Source organism: Hippopotamus amphibius, chromosome 3 (genome assembly GCF_030028045.1).
Source record: "Hippopotamus amphibius kiboko isolate mHipAmp2 chromosome 3, mHipAmp2.hap2, whole genome shotgun sequence".
NCBI classification, from domain to species: Eukaryota; Metazoa; Chordata; class Mammalia; order Artiodactyla; family Hippopotamidae; genus Hippopotamus; species Hippopotamus amphibius.
In genome coordinates, this window is record NC_080188.1 from 184,682,327 (window position 1) to 184,700,322 (window position 17,996).

Sequence of the window (17,996 nt, forward strand, 5' to 3'; positions counted from 1 at the left end):
TTTATATAACAAAACAACAAATAGAAAACTTAATTTAAAAAGAGATACTAATAGTAAGACGTGGAATTAGCTTAAATGTCCATTGACAAATGAATGGATAAAGATGTGGTATGTATATACAATGGAATTAGTGATGTGTATGGTGGAAACATTGTTGGAAAATATTTAAAAGACCTAAATTATTGGAAAACTACACCATGCTCAGGTAGAGGAAGATTTAATATCACAGAGATGTCAGTTCTTCCCAATTATAATATAAATTAAATTTAATTCTAATCAAAATATTATGACAGACCTTTTTCTGTGACTTGACAAACTTATTCTAACATAAAGATGATTAGAGGAGTAAAAGTAGTAGAAATAAATTTGGGGAAGATAGTGGCAGGGTTTTGCCCTTCTCAATATCATTTTATTATGAAGATAAATAACATTTTTCCCTTGGGAAACATAGTATGTCTTTATGGCTTCTGGACACATGAAGCATAAACTAATGAAGAAATTGGTAAATGTGGCTACGTTAAATTAGCAACTTCTAAACATCAAAAGCTACCTTTTAAAGAAAAGAATGCTGCAATGAACATTAAGGTACATGTTTCTTTTTGGATTATGGTTTTCTCTGGGTATATCCCCGGTAGTGGGATTGCTGGGTCATACGGTAGTTACATTTTTATTTTTTTAAAGATGTTCATTGCAGCACTGTTTACAATAGCCAGGACATGAACGCAACCTAAATGCCCATCAACAGATGAATGGATAAAGAAGATGTGGCACACATATACAATGGAATATTACTCAGCCATAAAAAGGAATGAAATTGAGTTATTTGTAGTGAGGTGGATAGACCTAGAGTCTGTCATACAGAGCGAAGTAAGCCAGAAAGAGAAAAATACCGTATGCTAGCTCATACCTATGGAATCTAAAAAAATGGTACTGATGAACCTAGTGACAGGGCAAGAGCAAAGATGCAGATGTAGAGAATGGGCTTGAGGACACGGGGTGGGGTGAGAGCCAAAGGGGAAGCTGGAACGAAGTGACAGAGTAGCATTGACACATATACACTACCAAATGTAAAATAGATAGCTAGTGGGAAGCTGCTGCATAACATAGGGAGGTCAGCTGGATGGGTGATGACTTAGAGGGCCAGGATAGGGAGGGTGGGAGGGAGTCATGGGAGGGAGGGGATAGGGGGATATATGTATAAATATAGCTGATTCACTTTGGTGTACCTCAAAAACTGGCACAACAGTGTAAAGCAATTATATTCCAATAAAGAGCTTAAAAAAAAAAAAGGCTACAAACTAGCAGATGATATTGGCAACAGGACACATGTAACAAAGGGAACTTTTAAATCACACAAGCTAATTGAAAAAGCTACCAAAATAAATGAGTGGATAATTCACAGAAGAGGCCGGAAGTGGCAACTTAAGTGGTCAATATACATATGAAAACATCTGAACCTTTGCTAGTTATTGATAAAGTAACTAAAAACTATGAGATAATGTTTTATCCCTGTGAGGTTAGTAAAGATGAAAAAATCTGATAAGGTCGGATGCTGACAAAGATGTGAATTAGGTACTGAGGACTTTTACACCACAGATGGGAAGGTGCCACTGTGGGAAAACAATTATAAGTATTTAAATGAAATATAGCAGTAGATATGAATGAATATAGCCATTGTGTCAACATGATTAGACTTCTCATGCAATGGAGGGCCAAAATCTTGTTTTAAAATAATACATACAGTGTAGCATTTATGCAAAATTTAAAACCATATAGAGTGATACTGTGTTACAAGGAATGCAAAAAATATAAAGTGTAAGTATCAAGACATACTTGTGAATGAATATTACTAAATTCAGATATCATTAGTAGCGTGGAATGTAGATGGCATTTTATTTTTTGTCAGGTGGTGAATAAGGAGCACAATTATTTGCTGTTTTGTTTGTAAATTTTACAGGTCTTAAATATTTCAACATAATTTTCCTAAAATATCATAATTTGATTTATTAATCTATTAGGAACATATTATCTATGTTAAGTATTCATGCTATTGGTAAAGACAGAAGGAGGAGACTCTCTTCAGCATGGAATCACCATTATATAATTAATGATTAGTGTGTACTTCTATTGTTCTACTGTGAAGCTTCATCATTTGCTCTCTTCATTTAACAAATATTTATGAAATACCTTTATGCTAGAGTACAACCATAACATCTTGATTACAGATGCAAACATTTGAAAATATTGAAGGACTTTCATTTATGAAATTCAAAAAAGATTCCCTGGCAGACACTAATTACTGTAATAAATGGAGATGACTTTAGTACAAACAAATGATTCAGACTGACAATTTGTAATGAACAAATAATATAAATATTGTTGACATTTTAAATCTTAAAAGGAAAAATTAAATGCAGCTATACTAATAAAAGGATTTTTAATTTACTAATCTAGTACTTCTGTCTAGCACTAGGTAAAATCTGTAGTATAAGATGGCTTTATATCCAAATAGTAACTCAAATGCATTTTTATGTCTACTCGTTAAACTAAAAGACAAAGATAATGGATTATACTTCTTAATATATGAATCCATATGTGTATCATATATATTAATTGGAACCATTGCATGTAAAGAACTTTTTAATATAATCCATTTCTTTTTCATTAAGTTTCTTTTCAAAATATGCAGTTTATACTATACAAATGTGTTCTTTACTCCAGGCTGTATTTTCTGGCCTGTCAACAGTGTTAAATTATTATATTACACAGTGGAATTGCTTTGGCTTGGCCACTACTCACAAACTTGAACAAATCTTAAAGTTCTCTTTCTGGACTTTTGGGGGAACCTGTTGTATCTCACATGTGTCTTTCCTATTTAGTGCCTTGAACAAGTCACACAATACAAAGAGAAAGAGGGGGAAAAGAAAAGAACAGGCAGCTCAAGGGAAGACTCAAATATCAAACACCGTCAGTGATCACAATTAATGAATAAAACTCCAAGGCCCATGACCCAAGTGCTTCTGTTTCATTCAGCAGCTAGCCATATTTAGATAGTCTGTATTCACCAATCACACGGTCAAGAACCCTGTGCTTAAAAGTACATAGACTGTCAGTTATATTTATACATAGATGATATGTAGAACTGAATCAGTTGTCTGAATAATTATGTCTACAGTCTATTTTTGCAAGTGTAGATTTTGTTTCACACATTATTAAAATTTGTTTTATTGGATGATTTTCTAATCCTCATTGCACTTGGGCTGTAGAGGTACAGACAGGGAATTGCAGGAATTAAAAAGTTTCTAAAAGTAGCCACTACATATTAATAGTTGAATTGCCAGACAGGATTTTTTTATTAAGTATTTGCAATCATTGTATTGCCACCAATGTCTGATCAGTATTATCAAATAGTGTTAGTACTTAATTTATGCTATTAATTTCAGCACCTAGGAAGCTGCTAAGTACAATTTTTCTGTGGACACTTTAATTATATGAGAATTTCTAACTAGGGGAAAGATAATTACTGAGAAAGAAATATATCATTGAAGGATAAATACATGAACATTTCTGTCTTCTCAATGGTGAAGTGTGATATTTGTTTTAAATTTGCTAATTAAGATTACATAGTAATCCATAGGTAAAATTCTGCAGGTAAAATATTGCATTTACCTTTAAGCCTTTTATGTTACTATTTAGTTAAATACCACACGTATTAAGGTACCATCCTGCAGCATGTTATAAATGTAAGCAATCTATTAGGTCATTCATCCATACATTCCTGCATTTATCAAGCATATATCGATCACTTATCATGTGCAATGCATTCAGCCATTTTCTGTCTAGATTTTCTCTAGGGTTGGAAGTTTTATCTATGCTTCCATAACCCCCCACCCAATCTATCATGATGATAAATTAACAAGTTTGTGTAACAATACCTTGGTGATTGGAACATTAGAGATACCTAGGATAACTTCTATTGGAAAAAATAGTTACATGAGTACACTGAAGTTTTTATGTTTATAAAGATGATTTCTCTATCTAGTAGAAAAAAGAAATTACACTGAAATTGCATCATGTGAATTACAATTACATCTAAAGGAAAGAGGAAGTTATGAATAGAACCTGAGGACAATTATTATTATTTGAGATTCAGACTTAAAATTTCCAACATACTGGTCTGGCTTCTACTGATGAGAAAGGAGCCATTTACAGACTTTCCAAAGATATCTCATTCATTTAGGCCGTTTGAAGGTAGTGTGACAAATGACCTCTTTTAGCTCGAAAAGTAGCAGTATACCGACTAAAAAGTGAGCAGTTTCTAATCTCTCACTTTGAAACAGATTGCCTTGCTCCGCTTCCCACAGAGCCAGGGGCTGCCGACATACCTCTGAATTTTCCAGCCAGGAGTGGGGTGACTCCTAGTTTGGGTTTCCTGGGCTCAGTTATCCAGTTTAGACTCTGAGCAGAAGGAGGTAAGTATGGACATCTAGCCATAGTGAATCCACTGAACACCGTCCTCTCTCAGAGATCATTTCCTATCCCTGGTGACAGTCTAGCATGGTGGTTAGGAGTAAGGGCTGTTTATCTACCTATGTATGTATGTATACATATCTATCTATCATCTATCTATCTATCTATCTATCTATCTATCTATCTATCTATCTATCATCTATCTATTATCTATCTATCATCTATCTATCATCTATCTATCTATCTATCTATCTATCATCTATCTATCTATCTATCTATCTATCTATCTATCTATCTATCTATCTATCTAATTGATACCTGCTATGTGTTAGGGCTTCTTCTAGGCACTGGAAATATGGTAATGAATAAAAAAGCAACAAAATTTTTTGCCCTTAGAAATTTTTACATTCTAGTTTATACTAGTTGACATTCTACTGGATGATTTTAGAAATGTATTAAATTTCTTTCCTATTCCTCAGTTTTCTCTGTTGTAAAACAGAGGTAATAGCAGCTACAACTTCATAGCTTGTTGGGGAGATTTAATCAGCTAATACATCTGAGGCACTTAGGCCTGGCACCGTAAGCCTTAGCTGTCCTCAGTGCATGGAGAGCATTGCCTAGATAAAGACATTCGTGGGCATTTTACTTTCAAGGGTAGACAGGGAAATTATTTTGTCTCACTTTTGGTTCTTGCTAGAGCCAGGAATGAAGGGACTGAATCCACTGATAGAAAAGAGCTCTTGTTGCACCAGCCGTTCATTGACTTATTCACTCATTCATACATTCATTTGTTCATTCATTCCCTCACCCAGTGAACATTTATTGAGCAGTTATAAAGTTCCAGGCATGATGCTGGAATTGATGAGGTCAATAAAATCTTGTTCCTGCTTAAGGAAGCTCAGAATCTAACAGGTATAACAGAGAAGTAAATGTACTATTGTAATATTCTATGATAATTGTAGTGATTTTAGAAGTACAGACAAAATGGTATTTTCTCTATACTTGCTTAAGGAAATAAGGCAGTACCCAGAGCTGGTCTTTGCACCTCTAAAACTTTAGCCTATATGGTATGTACTAGACTTAAAAAAAAGGATTATTCCATTTATTTACCATAATTGGGGAATTAACTGCTTCTTAGAAATTTTGCAAATCTTTTAAAATGAACATTAAAAAAGTTTTAATCTGTTTTTTGAAATCATTCAAAAACAAATTGTCCACTTTTTTTTCTTAACCTGTGACTGTTGAAGACAAGTTGTTTTTGATGATTCATGGTCATCATTATGAACTTGAGCTTTCAAAGGGCATTGAGTCTGTTGGACTGTTGAGTCTATTGAAGTCTTCTGTGAGTAACTTGTGGGACGATCCCACCCACCTCCCAGCTTCCCATGGCCTTTATGTATTCATGGCTAAGAGGACATTTTCTTCTTCTTTCCTTCAAAGATACATAATAGACATTTAAGATTGCTGCATAAGTGACAGAAGAAATGTGTTGCTGCTATAGTTACATTTTTGAAAATGTGACTATATGTTTGTACTTTATCTGTAAATTTGGATCAGATTTGAGATACTGAAAATAATGGATCAAATTGAGACTGATGAGAGTAGAGTTGATAAAAGTGCTGTTGGATCTCTGTATGATCTTTGAAAGATTGTCTTTGCTAGTCTGTAATAGTAACAAAAGAACACTATTCCAGTTTAATGGTCCAGAGGAGAGAATTGTCATTGTGTAGTAGTAATACATAATGTAGTAAAATAAATTTCATCCAGTGTCTTCTATATTCAATGATTATTCTATGATTTGTCTACCTGAACATGTCAGAGAATTTGGCCGCAACTTAGTGGAGTTGATTAGTAGCCTTTAAGAAGCTGTCAAAATGAAAGTAGTTAAATGAATCAGTTGATAAAGGTCATCACCCTGATACAACCATTGTCTAATCTTATAATGTGAACATCCAGGGATATATCAGGGAGAATCCAGTTGGTACAGAAGAAACTGAAACATAATTGAAAGTGACAGATGATCAACTGGAGATTGGGAAAACATTAAGTAGAGAAACATTTGGTTCAGAACTTGCATAAAATATAAGATATACAACTATTTCTAGATTTTAAATGAAACTTTAAAAGTCATTGATAGAAAAGATAGAAACAATTGTGAGAATTCAAAACATTACTCATCATGCACTTAATTATTATTGCTTCCATTTTGTCATGATTTTCTTTGTGTTATCGAAAAGGAGTTGTGAGAAACAGAATTGTAAGATGAAAAATGTAACAGTTTTATGAAATTTTATAATCAAATGATAGACTATAGAGTATTTCTTTTATCTGTCTTTGCAAACCACAAAATGATAAAAACACAGCTTTATCCTTAAGATCAGAGGCCAAAATATGTGTCAAGGTGCCATATAGTTGTGTACATTTTAAATCAAACTTTAAAACAAATTTAAACTGTCATCTCTCAAAATCCTTGCTTCTATATGTTTTCATTATTTTGAAAAATTTCTATCATTTAAAAATCATATTCTGTTTACTGGTAATTCATGTACTCTTTCAGCCTACATTATGCTTGAAAAGAGTCATTTTCTCTGTAGTATCTTACTGATCTGAGTGTAATTTAAAACAAGAACATTTTAATTCTCTTAGCTTTTCTTAGTGAAATGTTACATGCGAATGATGCAAATAATGTATAATTTTCTTGTAACCATCCATGCAGTTGCATTTTATTTGCACACAATTTTAGTGCATTAGTAATAAATGCATACAGTGGAAAGAAATGTTATAAAAAGTGAAAGTCATCTGTAACCCTACTGCCCATAGACAACCTTGGCAAATAGTTTATATCCTTTCAGACTTTTTATTATTGTTATTCTAAAGTAATCTCTGTCATCTATCTCTGTCTTCTTAAAATTTATCTCTATATTCCTATTCACAGATGAACCTATCTTTATCTAGAAATTAGAATTATACTCTACTTATAACTTTTCACTTGTTTTTAAATTCAAATTATATTATGAATACTTATCTACATTTGTACTTATGAATGTTTGTATTACATTTCTTCGAAGATATATGGTATTTTTTAGCCATTTATTTACTTTTGGACATTTATCTGGTTTCCTTTTCTTTCCTATTATAAAGATCACATTATAAAACAAATCTTTCTCAAGTAGTTTAAAAAATGTACTTTTTTGAATTCCCAGTGGAATTGTTGGGTCCAGTGGAATGTACGCACAAGCTCTCCTGGTAGGTGTGGACAAACTCCCCTCCCAGGACTCTTGTTTGTACTGGCCCTTTCTACAAACTCTTGCACCCAAGTGTTAGAATAATTTTTTTTCAAAAAAATTTGAGAGTTGAAAAATAATAGCTACGCTTGCTTTTTCTAGAAAGGGATAAAATGTTACCAATATTTCTGTAGGTTTTTTATTGTCCAGAAAAGAAGGATAGCATCTTCACTAACAGCTAATTGGTTGGACCATCCCATTAGGTTGGTAGCAAATCCATCTTCGCTTTTAAACATTAAAGGAGCAAGGATTTTGTCTTTGGAACGTTGATATAGTATTTAGTCCAGTATTATTTACAATAAGACCTTTTGACAGTGGCTTCTAAGTTGACAATAAGGATAAAATCTCAAATGAATCTTTTTAGATCATTTCTCTAAAAGCGTAAACATTGTGTTTGTAAGAATATCAAAAGAATGCTTTAGCTGGATTTGCTCCACTAACTCATGCAGGCAACATCCCAAACTCCAGTAGCCGGCAGTTGCTTTGTTGAAGACAAACTGCATCTGTAATCAGTGTGACAGGACCACAGGTTGCATATCATCACTTCCACCAAGTTATGCAAGAAAGCTTAGCTTGAATAATATTAACACTATCATTGGGAGAACACAGTCATCAGTAAGAATACTTTGAAATAAAGTTAAAATAGGCTTCAGACAAGAAAAATTTTGCATTGGCTGGAGTTTTTCAGTAGGCTAGAGCTTTTAAAACATTGGGAATGAGATTAATTGCATGGCTAATTGATCTGGGGAAGAAAACGTAGTAAGCAGATTTCTCTTCTCCAAAGCCAGGAGGTTAGAAAGTGAGTTTTCATCTATTCTTCTGTTTATACAATTAGGATATATCTCCCCCACACCTAGGGCTACTAGAAGTGATAGTTATAGCCTGGTGATATCTGGTGGTTACTAGGAATGAAGTGTAGATAAGACCTCCTCAGTAGTTGTAGCTACAGATGATAAACTAGAAATGCATTTTGGTTGTAAATTTTCCTTGGTTCACTCTGCAGGCTACATGGTCTAAATCAGATCAGGGACCAGGACATTTATGATTACAAAATCCCCTATCAATGCTTGTAGACAATATATTATGTAGGGACAGTCTTTCATACCACTGGTGTCATTTGAACTTGAGATGAACACCTCTGTTGGAGTTTTACCCTGCTCGTCCTCCTTGTTTCTCCTCCTCTACCTTGTAACTTCCAGATTTTGAAGGCATAGTGTGTGTCAGGCTTTGTGCTGAGCATTTATTTATTTAAACAACTTTTTTTGGAGTATAGTTGATTTACAGTGTTGTGTTAGTTTCTGCTATAGAGCATTTTTTTAAATACTGCCACTTATCCTCAGATTCTCTTGAGTCCGTAGCAATGAAGGTGTTGTTACACTGCCTTCCTTTTAGAGATGAGAAAACTGAGATTCACAGAGGTAAAGCAGACTCGAGGCCTTATTGTTCAATGATATGTTTCATATTACTTAACCTCTTTGATCCTCAATTGCTAACCTAACAGTAATTAGTAGACATGTTTAGTGAGGGCTTATGATGTGACAGACACTTTCCTAAGTACTTGGTCTTTAACAACATCTCTTTGAGGCAGGAATTATTACCCCATGTTAGATGAGAAAAATAAAGGTTAAAGAGATAGAATTAATTATAGAAAATCACAGGGCTAGCAAATCAGGAACAGAAATCAGGTGTGGGATACCATATAATCCAAAGCCTAGAGGATTCAATGAAATATTTCATTTTAAATGCATAACATAGTGCCCAGAACATAGAAAGTATGCAGCTTGTGTTACTTTTCATGGTTAGTTGGTGGCGGCACCAATAATTGAACTAAGATATCTGACTTCAGCCTATGCCTAATTTCTAACTTTTGATTATACAAAATAAAATTGTTTTACAAATGGTTATTGCTGATGAGAGAAAACTTAGAGATCAGTTCCCCCACTTTTAATTTTTTTTGACCAAAGACCCATAGTTGGCAGTAGCCTACTGAATGCTACATATATTTACAAAATGTGTGTTTTTTTTTTATATATTTTTAGGTGGTTTATTGCAAATCATCAAAGGCCATGCAATTGTGGACACTTTACTTAAATATTCTTGTTTATTAATTTTTCCTATTGTACCCCTCTCTGATTTTTTTCAAGAATAGCTTTCTTTGGACCTTAATATCATTAGATGTGAATTTTAAGTTAACAGCTTAGCAATTGTTTATTAAGCTCCTACTGTGAGGATGACACAGGAGTATAAAAATCAGTAACTTGCATTTCCTGAAAGATACTGAAACAAATCAATCATTTGAGTTCAAAGTGATAGGAGCAGGGTCAAGGTATTAATAGAGTGCAGGGGCAAAAGAGAAGAGAGGCAGCTATCCAGTGGAAAGGGTTATAAATAGTTTTGGGGAAAGAATTTTCATCATTCCAAGATGAATATGATATCAGTTTTTTAAATAGACCAAAAAGTACTTTATCAATAATCGGAAGGTAGCCTTACCTGACATGAAAATTGAGTTAATATTTACGTTCTCATTCTGTTCTCTTTGTCTTTTTTCTTTTCCTCCTCAGCTAAGTGGAAAAACTCAATGTGTTTTCTTGCTAAGCTTTTCAGAATACCATAAAACAGGATACTGGACAATTAAATTCTAATATTTTTTATTTCTGCTATTAAAAACATTAAGGGAGGAAATTGTTCAGCCATGAACTAATAGGGCACAGTAAATACTGGGAAAAATGCTTTTGACTAGAGTTTATTCCAATAGTAATTATGAAATATGTCAAATAAACGATTTTTAAATAGTAGATATTTAACAATGTTAATTAGAAAAAGCAAGGGACTATTATTGTGAACATATGAAGAGACTTTTTGATACTTTATTTTATGTGGTTTGACTCTTCTGGTTCTTAATTTATGTATGTGACTTAGTTTATGTATGGAATAAGTTGAGTACTTTTGGAAGTCATGTTAAGTATTTCACAGCAAAAAAAAAAGGGGTAAGAAAAATAATTCAGGAATTCTGGTATGTACATATTTATTTTAAGTCTTACCTAGAATCAATCATACTTTATATGCAAAATATACCTTGACAAACTATAATAAGTTTTAGTGTACAAAATGTGAATTTTTTGATCATTCAGACATTAAAATTAACTTGATATATACAAATGCATTTATTCCTCATTAAAGTTTTAAGGTTTTATTTATTTTAATGTCTTTGTAAAAACATAGAGCAATCAAACTTATGACTATAAATATAGAAATTCTAAATAATTTTAACCATTATTTACCATTACTGATGTTGAGTTTCTTGTAAGAATGCAATCATTTTTCAGTTCAGTAGGTCAGTTGATTCAGAACATTTAATAAAACTGACACTATTTTGTTTTTATATAAGAGCATCTTGTTCATTTGGGAACAGAGATTTCTTCTTAAATGATAAAGATCATGTACCTAAAATCAATAGTCAACATCAGTATAAAAGTTATCATATTAAAGACATTTCTATTAAAGTCAGAAATAATACAGATATGTCCACTGTTACCACTATACTGTACATATTAACTACGGTGCTGAAAATTTTGGCCAATGATGTAGAAGTAAAGTAGAAAAAGAAAATAAAATGTAAGTATATATTGAAAATTCTGAAGTAAATCCTCGCTATTTGACAGGTAAAAATGTACCTAATAAATGAAAAAATATTTAAAATAAATAAGAAAAAATGAATGTGCAAAGTAATGAGCAATGTAAAAAAAATTACATTGTCAAAACTAGATGAAAAATATTAAGCGTTACTAGTAACCAAAGACATGCATACTGAAACAGTGATTAATACTTTTCTAGAATCAAAATAATGAAGAGATAATTGTAGTTTTAAGTTGAGCAGAACACAAGAAAATGGACATTCTTAGATATTGCTTGTGGGATTATAAGTTAGTTTCATTTTTCTAAAAGAGATTTGGTCATATGTAACAAAATCTCTAAAAATATTTACACTCATGATATAACTATTGCTTATAACTTTCTTAAGGAAATACTTATATGTATCCACAACAAAAACAAAAAGAAAAAGCAAAATGTTTCTGAAGTAGTTGAGAAGTGGCTAAATAAGTTATTTTATGAATAATATGAGAAAAATGCAGTAAAATTCATGATATTTAACAATATGAGACTGTTATGGGATATACGTGTGTGTGTATGTGTGTATTCCCAATTTTGAAAAAAAGGAAAAAATACACAAGTTTTGAAAAAATCATCTCATCTAAATGTTTTGACTTATTTGACAGTTGAATTGTCAGTGTTTTTTATTTTCTATTTTGTTTTGTAAAATGGATAATATTACTTTTGTTAGTACACAGTTATGCTAAAATTTTAACTCAGTTCTTGTGAATAGTTCCTTATTTTTGTTGTCCATAATTGTATTTGTATTAGATAAGTTAAAATCATTAATTAAGAAGAAATTCAAGTTTTAATTGATCCAGTACATAACGGGTCTTTTATGTGATTTAGAAAAATTTTCTTTTGTTATATAGGCAGTCCCCTCTGCACAGTTCCAATATGCATGAATTTCATTTACCATAGTTTAAACACCAGTCCTCCAAACACATGCTTCCAATATTAGTTATTATGGTATATTAACTGTATGTAATTGCATAAAATACAAATTTTGCTTCTGGCTCATCAGTCCGCAAATTACCAAATAAATAACTGTTGCACATCATGGTCAGTGACCAATCACATCTCTTCTTTCAGCCTGTGGGTCACTGGTCAGCACACATCCATTAATCAGTTCATTCACAGAGAAGCTTGTTGTTGTCTAACCTCTTTGTAAGTTTTATTAACCCATGTGGCATTTATGAATATGAATAGTCAAAAAAGAAGAATTGATGAAAAGATGGAAAGAAAACATTTTGGGAGTGAAATTTCAATTAAACATTTCTTCTTACAGAAGAAATAGCTGATCACTGTCACCATTTGGACTACTTTATATATGCAACCAGAGCTACTTAATGAAGGTGAACTTAGCATAAATGAGGACATTGGTTGTGATGAATAGGTAAAGATGTCCTAGAGGAAATGATGCCAACAAAAATTTTACATTAAATTCTCAGAGATGTTTCATGTCAGTGAAAGCACAAACATGCAAATGATGGAAGCAGGCTGATTCATACTTATAAAAGAGTATGACAGTTCTCAAGGCTTAAAAAAGATGCTTCCCCAATATGGGAATTTATAGTAAGAAAGCAAGCATTATATAAGATACTCAATTATCCTTTACAAAGAAAATAATTCTCAAAGTTTCTAATATTATAGTTTATTAAATGTTAGTTTTACTATTTTCTATTTTGCTTTACATTTATAACTGGTAAAGTTTTTACAATTTCACCTTCACTTATTCCTTCTTTAATGCTCTTCCTTTCTTTATGTAGATCCAAGTTTCTGACCTATATTATTTTCCTTTTCTCTAAAGAAATTCTTTTAACATTTCTTGCAAGTCAGGTCTACTGGTAAGACATTTTCTCAGTTTGTGTTTGTCTGACAAGTCTTTATTCCTCCTTCACTTTATTTCTCTTTCACAAGGATGCTTGTGCAGAGTATAGAATTCTAGGTTGGTGGTTTTTTTTTTTTCTCTCTCAACACTGTAACTATTTCATTCAATTCTCTTCTCATTTACATGTTTTCTGAGGAGAAATGAGATGTAATTATTTGTTGCTCTATAGGTTAGGTGTCTAACTTTGGCTTCTCTTCAGGAATTTTTTTCTTTGATTTTCTGTAGTTTGAAAATGATATGCTTAGGCATAATTTTTTTTTTTATATCCTGTTTGATATTCTCTGAGCTTCCTGGATCTGTGGTTTGGTGTCTGTCATTAAATTGGGTAAATTCTCAGTCACTATTGTTTCAAATATTTTTTCTTCTTCTGGTATTCCTATTATGTGTATGTTGTACCTTTTGCAGTTGTTCCACAGTCCTTGGATTTTCTGTTTTTTTTTTTTTTTTCAGTCCTCATTCTCTTTGCTTTTCAGTTTTTCATGTTTCTGTTCATATATCATCTAGTTCAGACATTCCTTCCTCAGCCTTGTCCAATCTACTACTAAGCTCATCAAAGGCATTCTTCATTTCTGTTACAGTGTTTTTGATCTCTAGCAGTTCTTTTTGTTTTTTTCTTAGAATTTCCACCTCTCTGCTTACAGTTTCCATCTGTTCTTGCATGCTGTCTACTTTATCCATTAGAGGCCTTATCATCTTAATCATAGTTGTTCTAAATTCCTGGCCTGATAATTCTAACATCTCTGCCATATCTGGTTCTGATGCTTGCTCTTTCTCTTCAAATTGTGTTTTTTGCCTTTTGGTATGCCTTGTAATTTTTTTTCTTGAAAGCCAGACATGATGTGCCAGTTGAAAAGAACTGCTGTAAATAGGTTTATAGCATGTGCTGGTGAGGAGTGAGGGGAGGAGATGTATTTTAAAGTCTTATGATTAGGCTTCAGTCTTTGAGTGAGCCTTTTCCTCTGGACTGTGACCATCATGTGTGTCTCTTTGTCCCCACTCCTCACAGAGTGACTGTCCCACCTAAAGGGGCTGGAGTTGAGTGTTTCCTTTCTCTAGGTCACTTAGGCTCTGGCTAACTAATTTATCCCAAGGACAGATATTGTTAAGAAGAACAGAGTGCTTCCTTTCTGTATTTCAAAATGCTTCCTTTCTTCTCCCTCTGCCAGAAGCACCAGAGGATTTCCCCCTGAGTTTATTTACTGTGAGAACCTGGTTAAGCTGCTGGAAGAAAATCTCACAAAATGGTGGGCCCCCCTTATAACCCTGGTGTTTTTAACCTGTCCACACTGAACTCCAACAATGTATCAGTTATAATTCAAATTTTCTACCCCAGCATTTTTTCCCATGGAAGCTTCTGCTACTGAGACTTTGCTCCTATAGCTGAGAGTCCCTGTATTTGCCTTTCTCTCTAATCTTGGGGAGAGCTGTTTGCCCTGTGCCCCCACTTAGGGATCCAGGGAGAGTTGTTGATTCTTCAGTCTGTTCAACTTCTTGTTTTTTTGTTGTGATGGAGTGATGACTTCAGGCTCTTTACCTGTTGAGCCAGAACTCAGAAATGAAGCTTTTAACGTTTTGAAAAAGAGTTTCAGATTGTGGAACAATCATAATTTTCTCCATTGGTTATTAAGGTCACTTTACATGGTTTTGGCTTGCAGTGTCACTTACAATTCTGCACTACCATGCCTGTAATATGCTAATTTCTGATTGATAAAACACTTTTAAAAATACAATAGTTGCTGACACTTAACTCTTTGATATTAGCTTTCTATGTAATATAAAAAGTGCCTGATATGTAAATAAGAAGAAACAAAGCACAGCTTTATATATTTATCATTCTGATATTACTTTATTGTTCTAGTGTGATCACTGCCTACCTCTTTATAATGACAAGCCTTTCCGCCAAAGTGATCAAGTTCACGCCTTCAGTTGTAAACCCTGTGAATGCAACAGCCATTCCAGAAGCTGCCACTACAACATCTCAGTGGACCCCTTTCCATTTGAGCACCACAGAGGAGGTGGAGGAATTTGTGATGCCTGTGAGCATAACACTACAGGTAACTAGCAAATAATACAAATAACAAAGGCTTACTTGGCCTTGAAGCCCATGTGCTTCTATATATAATGCATATTATTTTAAATTATGTTATTGCTGTCTTATTTAAGAAAGTGCTTTCATACCATTAAGTTTGAAAACCACTGTGATTTACCAAATCTTCATAATTCCAAATGATTAGGAAGTTTTCAGAAATAACACTCGAGTCTTGGACTATATATTTCAGGAAAACTTTTTTTTAAATAAATTCACACCATTTGATTAGATCATCAATATATTTTGGATAATCAGGAATTACTGTATTATTTTGAATATATATATCATAGAAATATGTTCCCTTTGTGACCCTAAATCTTCCATTATGTCTGGATTCCCATCTAGAGATGTTTACATTCATTCAGATTTGACATGGACTCTGGTAATTTGGGAATCCTGTTTTTTTTTTTTTTAATGTTCATTAAATGCTAAAAATACTTATTAAAATCTTGTTCCTAAGACTATCCAGTATTTTGACTAGCCATTGAAAAATTACTATTGTCTGAAATGCTGATGTGTTAAAAGCAGAAATAGACAATGTCTAAATTTGCAAAATATAATGGCCCAAGTTGTTGGGTTTGAAAGTATGCTACTCTGAAGCATGACTGAGTTTATTAAATAATTATTGATAGCCTAAAATGGGACAAACTCTTGGCTAGGTTCTGGGAATATTAAAATTAACAAGATGATGAATTTTCTTGTTTTTGTATGGATTACTGCATGGTGGTAAAGGCACCCTATTAAAGAAACAATTAAAAACTTTGATTAGTGCTAAGATGGGGAAGTATAGTAGGAGTTAACCAGGTGAAGGAGTGGGGGTGGGGATTAGGAGTGTGAACAAAGTTTTCCAGTATGAGAAACAGTTGTACAATGGCCTAGAGGAGAGAGAAACACCCTTGAAGAACTGATGAAAGTGAAAATGGCTGATTGTAAGAAAAGGCACTAGGAGGAGAGGCAGACCTCAGATACTAGAGGGCTCTCTAAACCATGATAAAGAGATTGGTTTCTATCCTAAGGTTAATGAGATGCCACTTACGGGCACTTAAAGCAAGGGACATAATAAATATTGTGTTTTTTAAAGACTCATCTGGTTATAAGGTAGAGAATGGATTGGAGAGGGTCAAAAGTGGTATGGGAAGACCAGTTAGTCAGATATTGCAATGGTCCAGATAAGAAAAAACATGGGAAATATTCCATTGTATATATATGCCACATCTTCTGTATCCATTCATCTGTTGATGGGCATTTAGGTTGCTTCCATGTCCTGGCTATTGTAAATAGTGCTGCAATGAACATTATGGTACATGTTTCTTTTTGGATTGTGGTTTTCTCTAGGTATATGCCCAGGAGTGGGACTACTGGATCATAGGGTAGTTCTATTTGTAGTTTTTTAAAGAACCTCCAAACTGTTTTCCATGGTGGCTGTATCAACTTACATTCCCACCAACAGTGCAGGAGAGTTCCCTTTTCTCCACACCCTCTCCAACATTTGTTGTTTCTACATGTAGTGATGATGGCCATTCTGACAGGTGTGAGGTGATACCTAATTGTGGCTTTGACTTACATTTCTCTAGTGATTAGTGATGTTGAGCATCGTTTCATGTGTTTGTTGGCCATCTGTATGTCTTCTTTGGAGAAATGTCTATTTAGGTCTTCTGCCCATTTGTGGATTGGGTTATTTGCTTTTTTGGTATGAAGCTGCATGAGCTGCTTGTATATTTTGGAGATTAATCCTTTGTCCATTGCTTTGTTGGCAAGTATTTTCTCCCTTTCTGACGGTTGTCTTCTTGTCTTGTTTATGGTTTCTTTCACTGTGCAAAAGCTTTTAAGTTTCATTAGGTCCCATTTGTTTATTCTTGATTTTATTTCCATGATTCTAGGAGGTGGGTGAAAAAGGGTCTTGTTTTGATGGATGTCATAGAGTGTTCTACCTATGTTTTCCTCCAGGAGTTTTATAGTGTCTGGCCTTCCATTTAGGTCTTTAATCCATTTGGAGTTTATTTTTGTGTATGGTGTTAGGAAGTGTTCTAATTTCATTCTTTTACATGTTGCTGTCCAGTTTTCCCAGCACCACTTATTGAAGAGGCTGTCTTTTTTCCATTGCATATTCTTGCCTCCTTTGTTAAAGATAAGGTGCCCATATGTGTTTGGATTTACCTCTGAGTTCTCTATTCTGTTCCATTGATCTTCCTTTCTATTTTTGTGCCAGTACCATACTGTCTTGATCACTGTGGCCTTGTAGTATAGTTTGAAGTCAGGAAGCCTAATTCCACCAATGGAATATTACTCAGCTATAAAAAGGAATGAAATGGAGCTATATGTAATGAGGTGGGTAGACCTAGAGTCTGTCATACAGAGTGAAGTAAGCCAGAAAGAGAAAAACAAATATTGTATGCTAACTCATATATATGGAACCTAAAAAAAAATGGTACTGATGAACCCAGTGACAGGACAAGAATAAGGATGCAGATGTAGAGAATGGAGTGGAGGACACGGGGTTGGGGGGGGCATGAGGTGAAGGGGAAGCTGGGACAAAGTGAGAGAGTAGCATAGACATATATATATATATATATACTACCAACTGTAAAATAGATAGCTAGTGTGAAGTTGC

The 17,996-nt window shown here is 33.5% G+C and overlaps 1 protein-coding gene across 1 annotated transcript in view; it reads left to right on the plus strand.

Moving 5' to 3' along the window:
* Positions 1-17,996, plus strand: part of USH2A (usherin) — a 758,076-nt gene that overhangs the window by 101,318 nt on the left and 638,762 nt on the right. Inside the window, exon 9 of the mRNA XM_057727708.1 lies at positions 15,155-15,350. Within this exon, the coding sequence (XP_057583691.1) occupies positions 15,155-15,350 (196 nt within the window). The remainder of the gene's footprint in view (positions 1-15,154; positions 15,351-17,996) is intronic.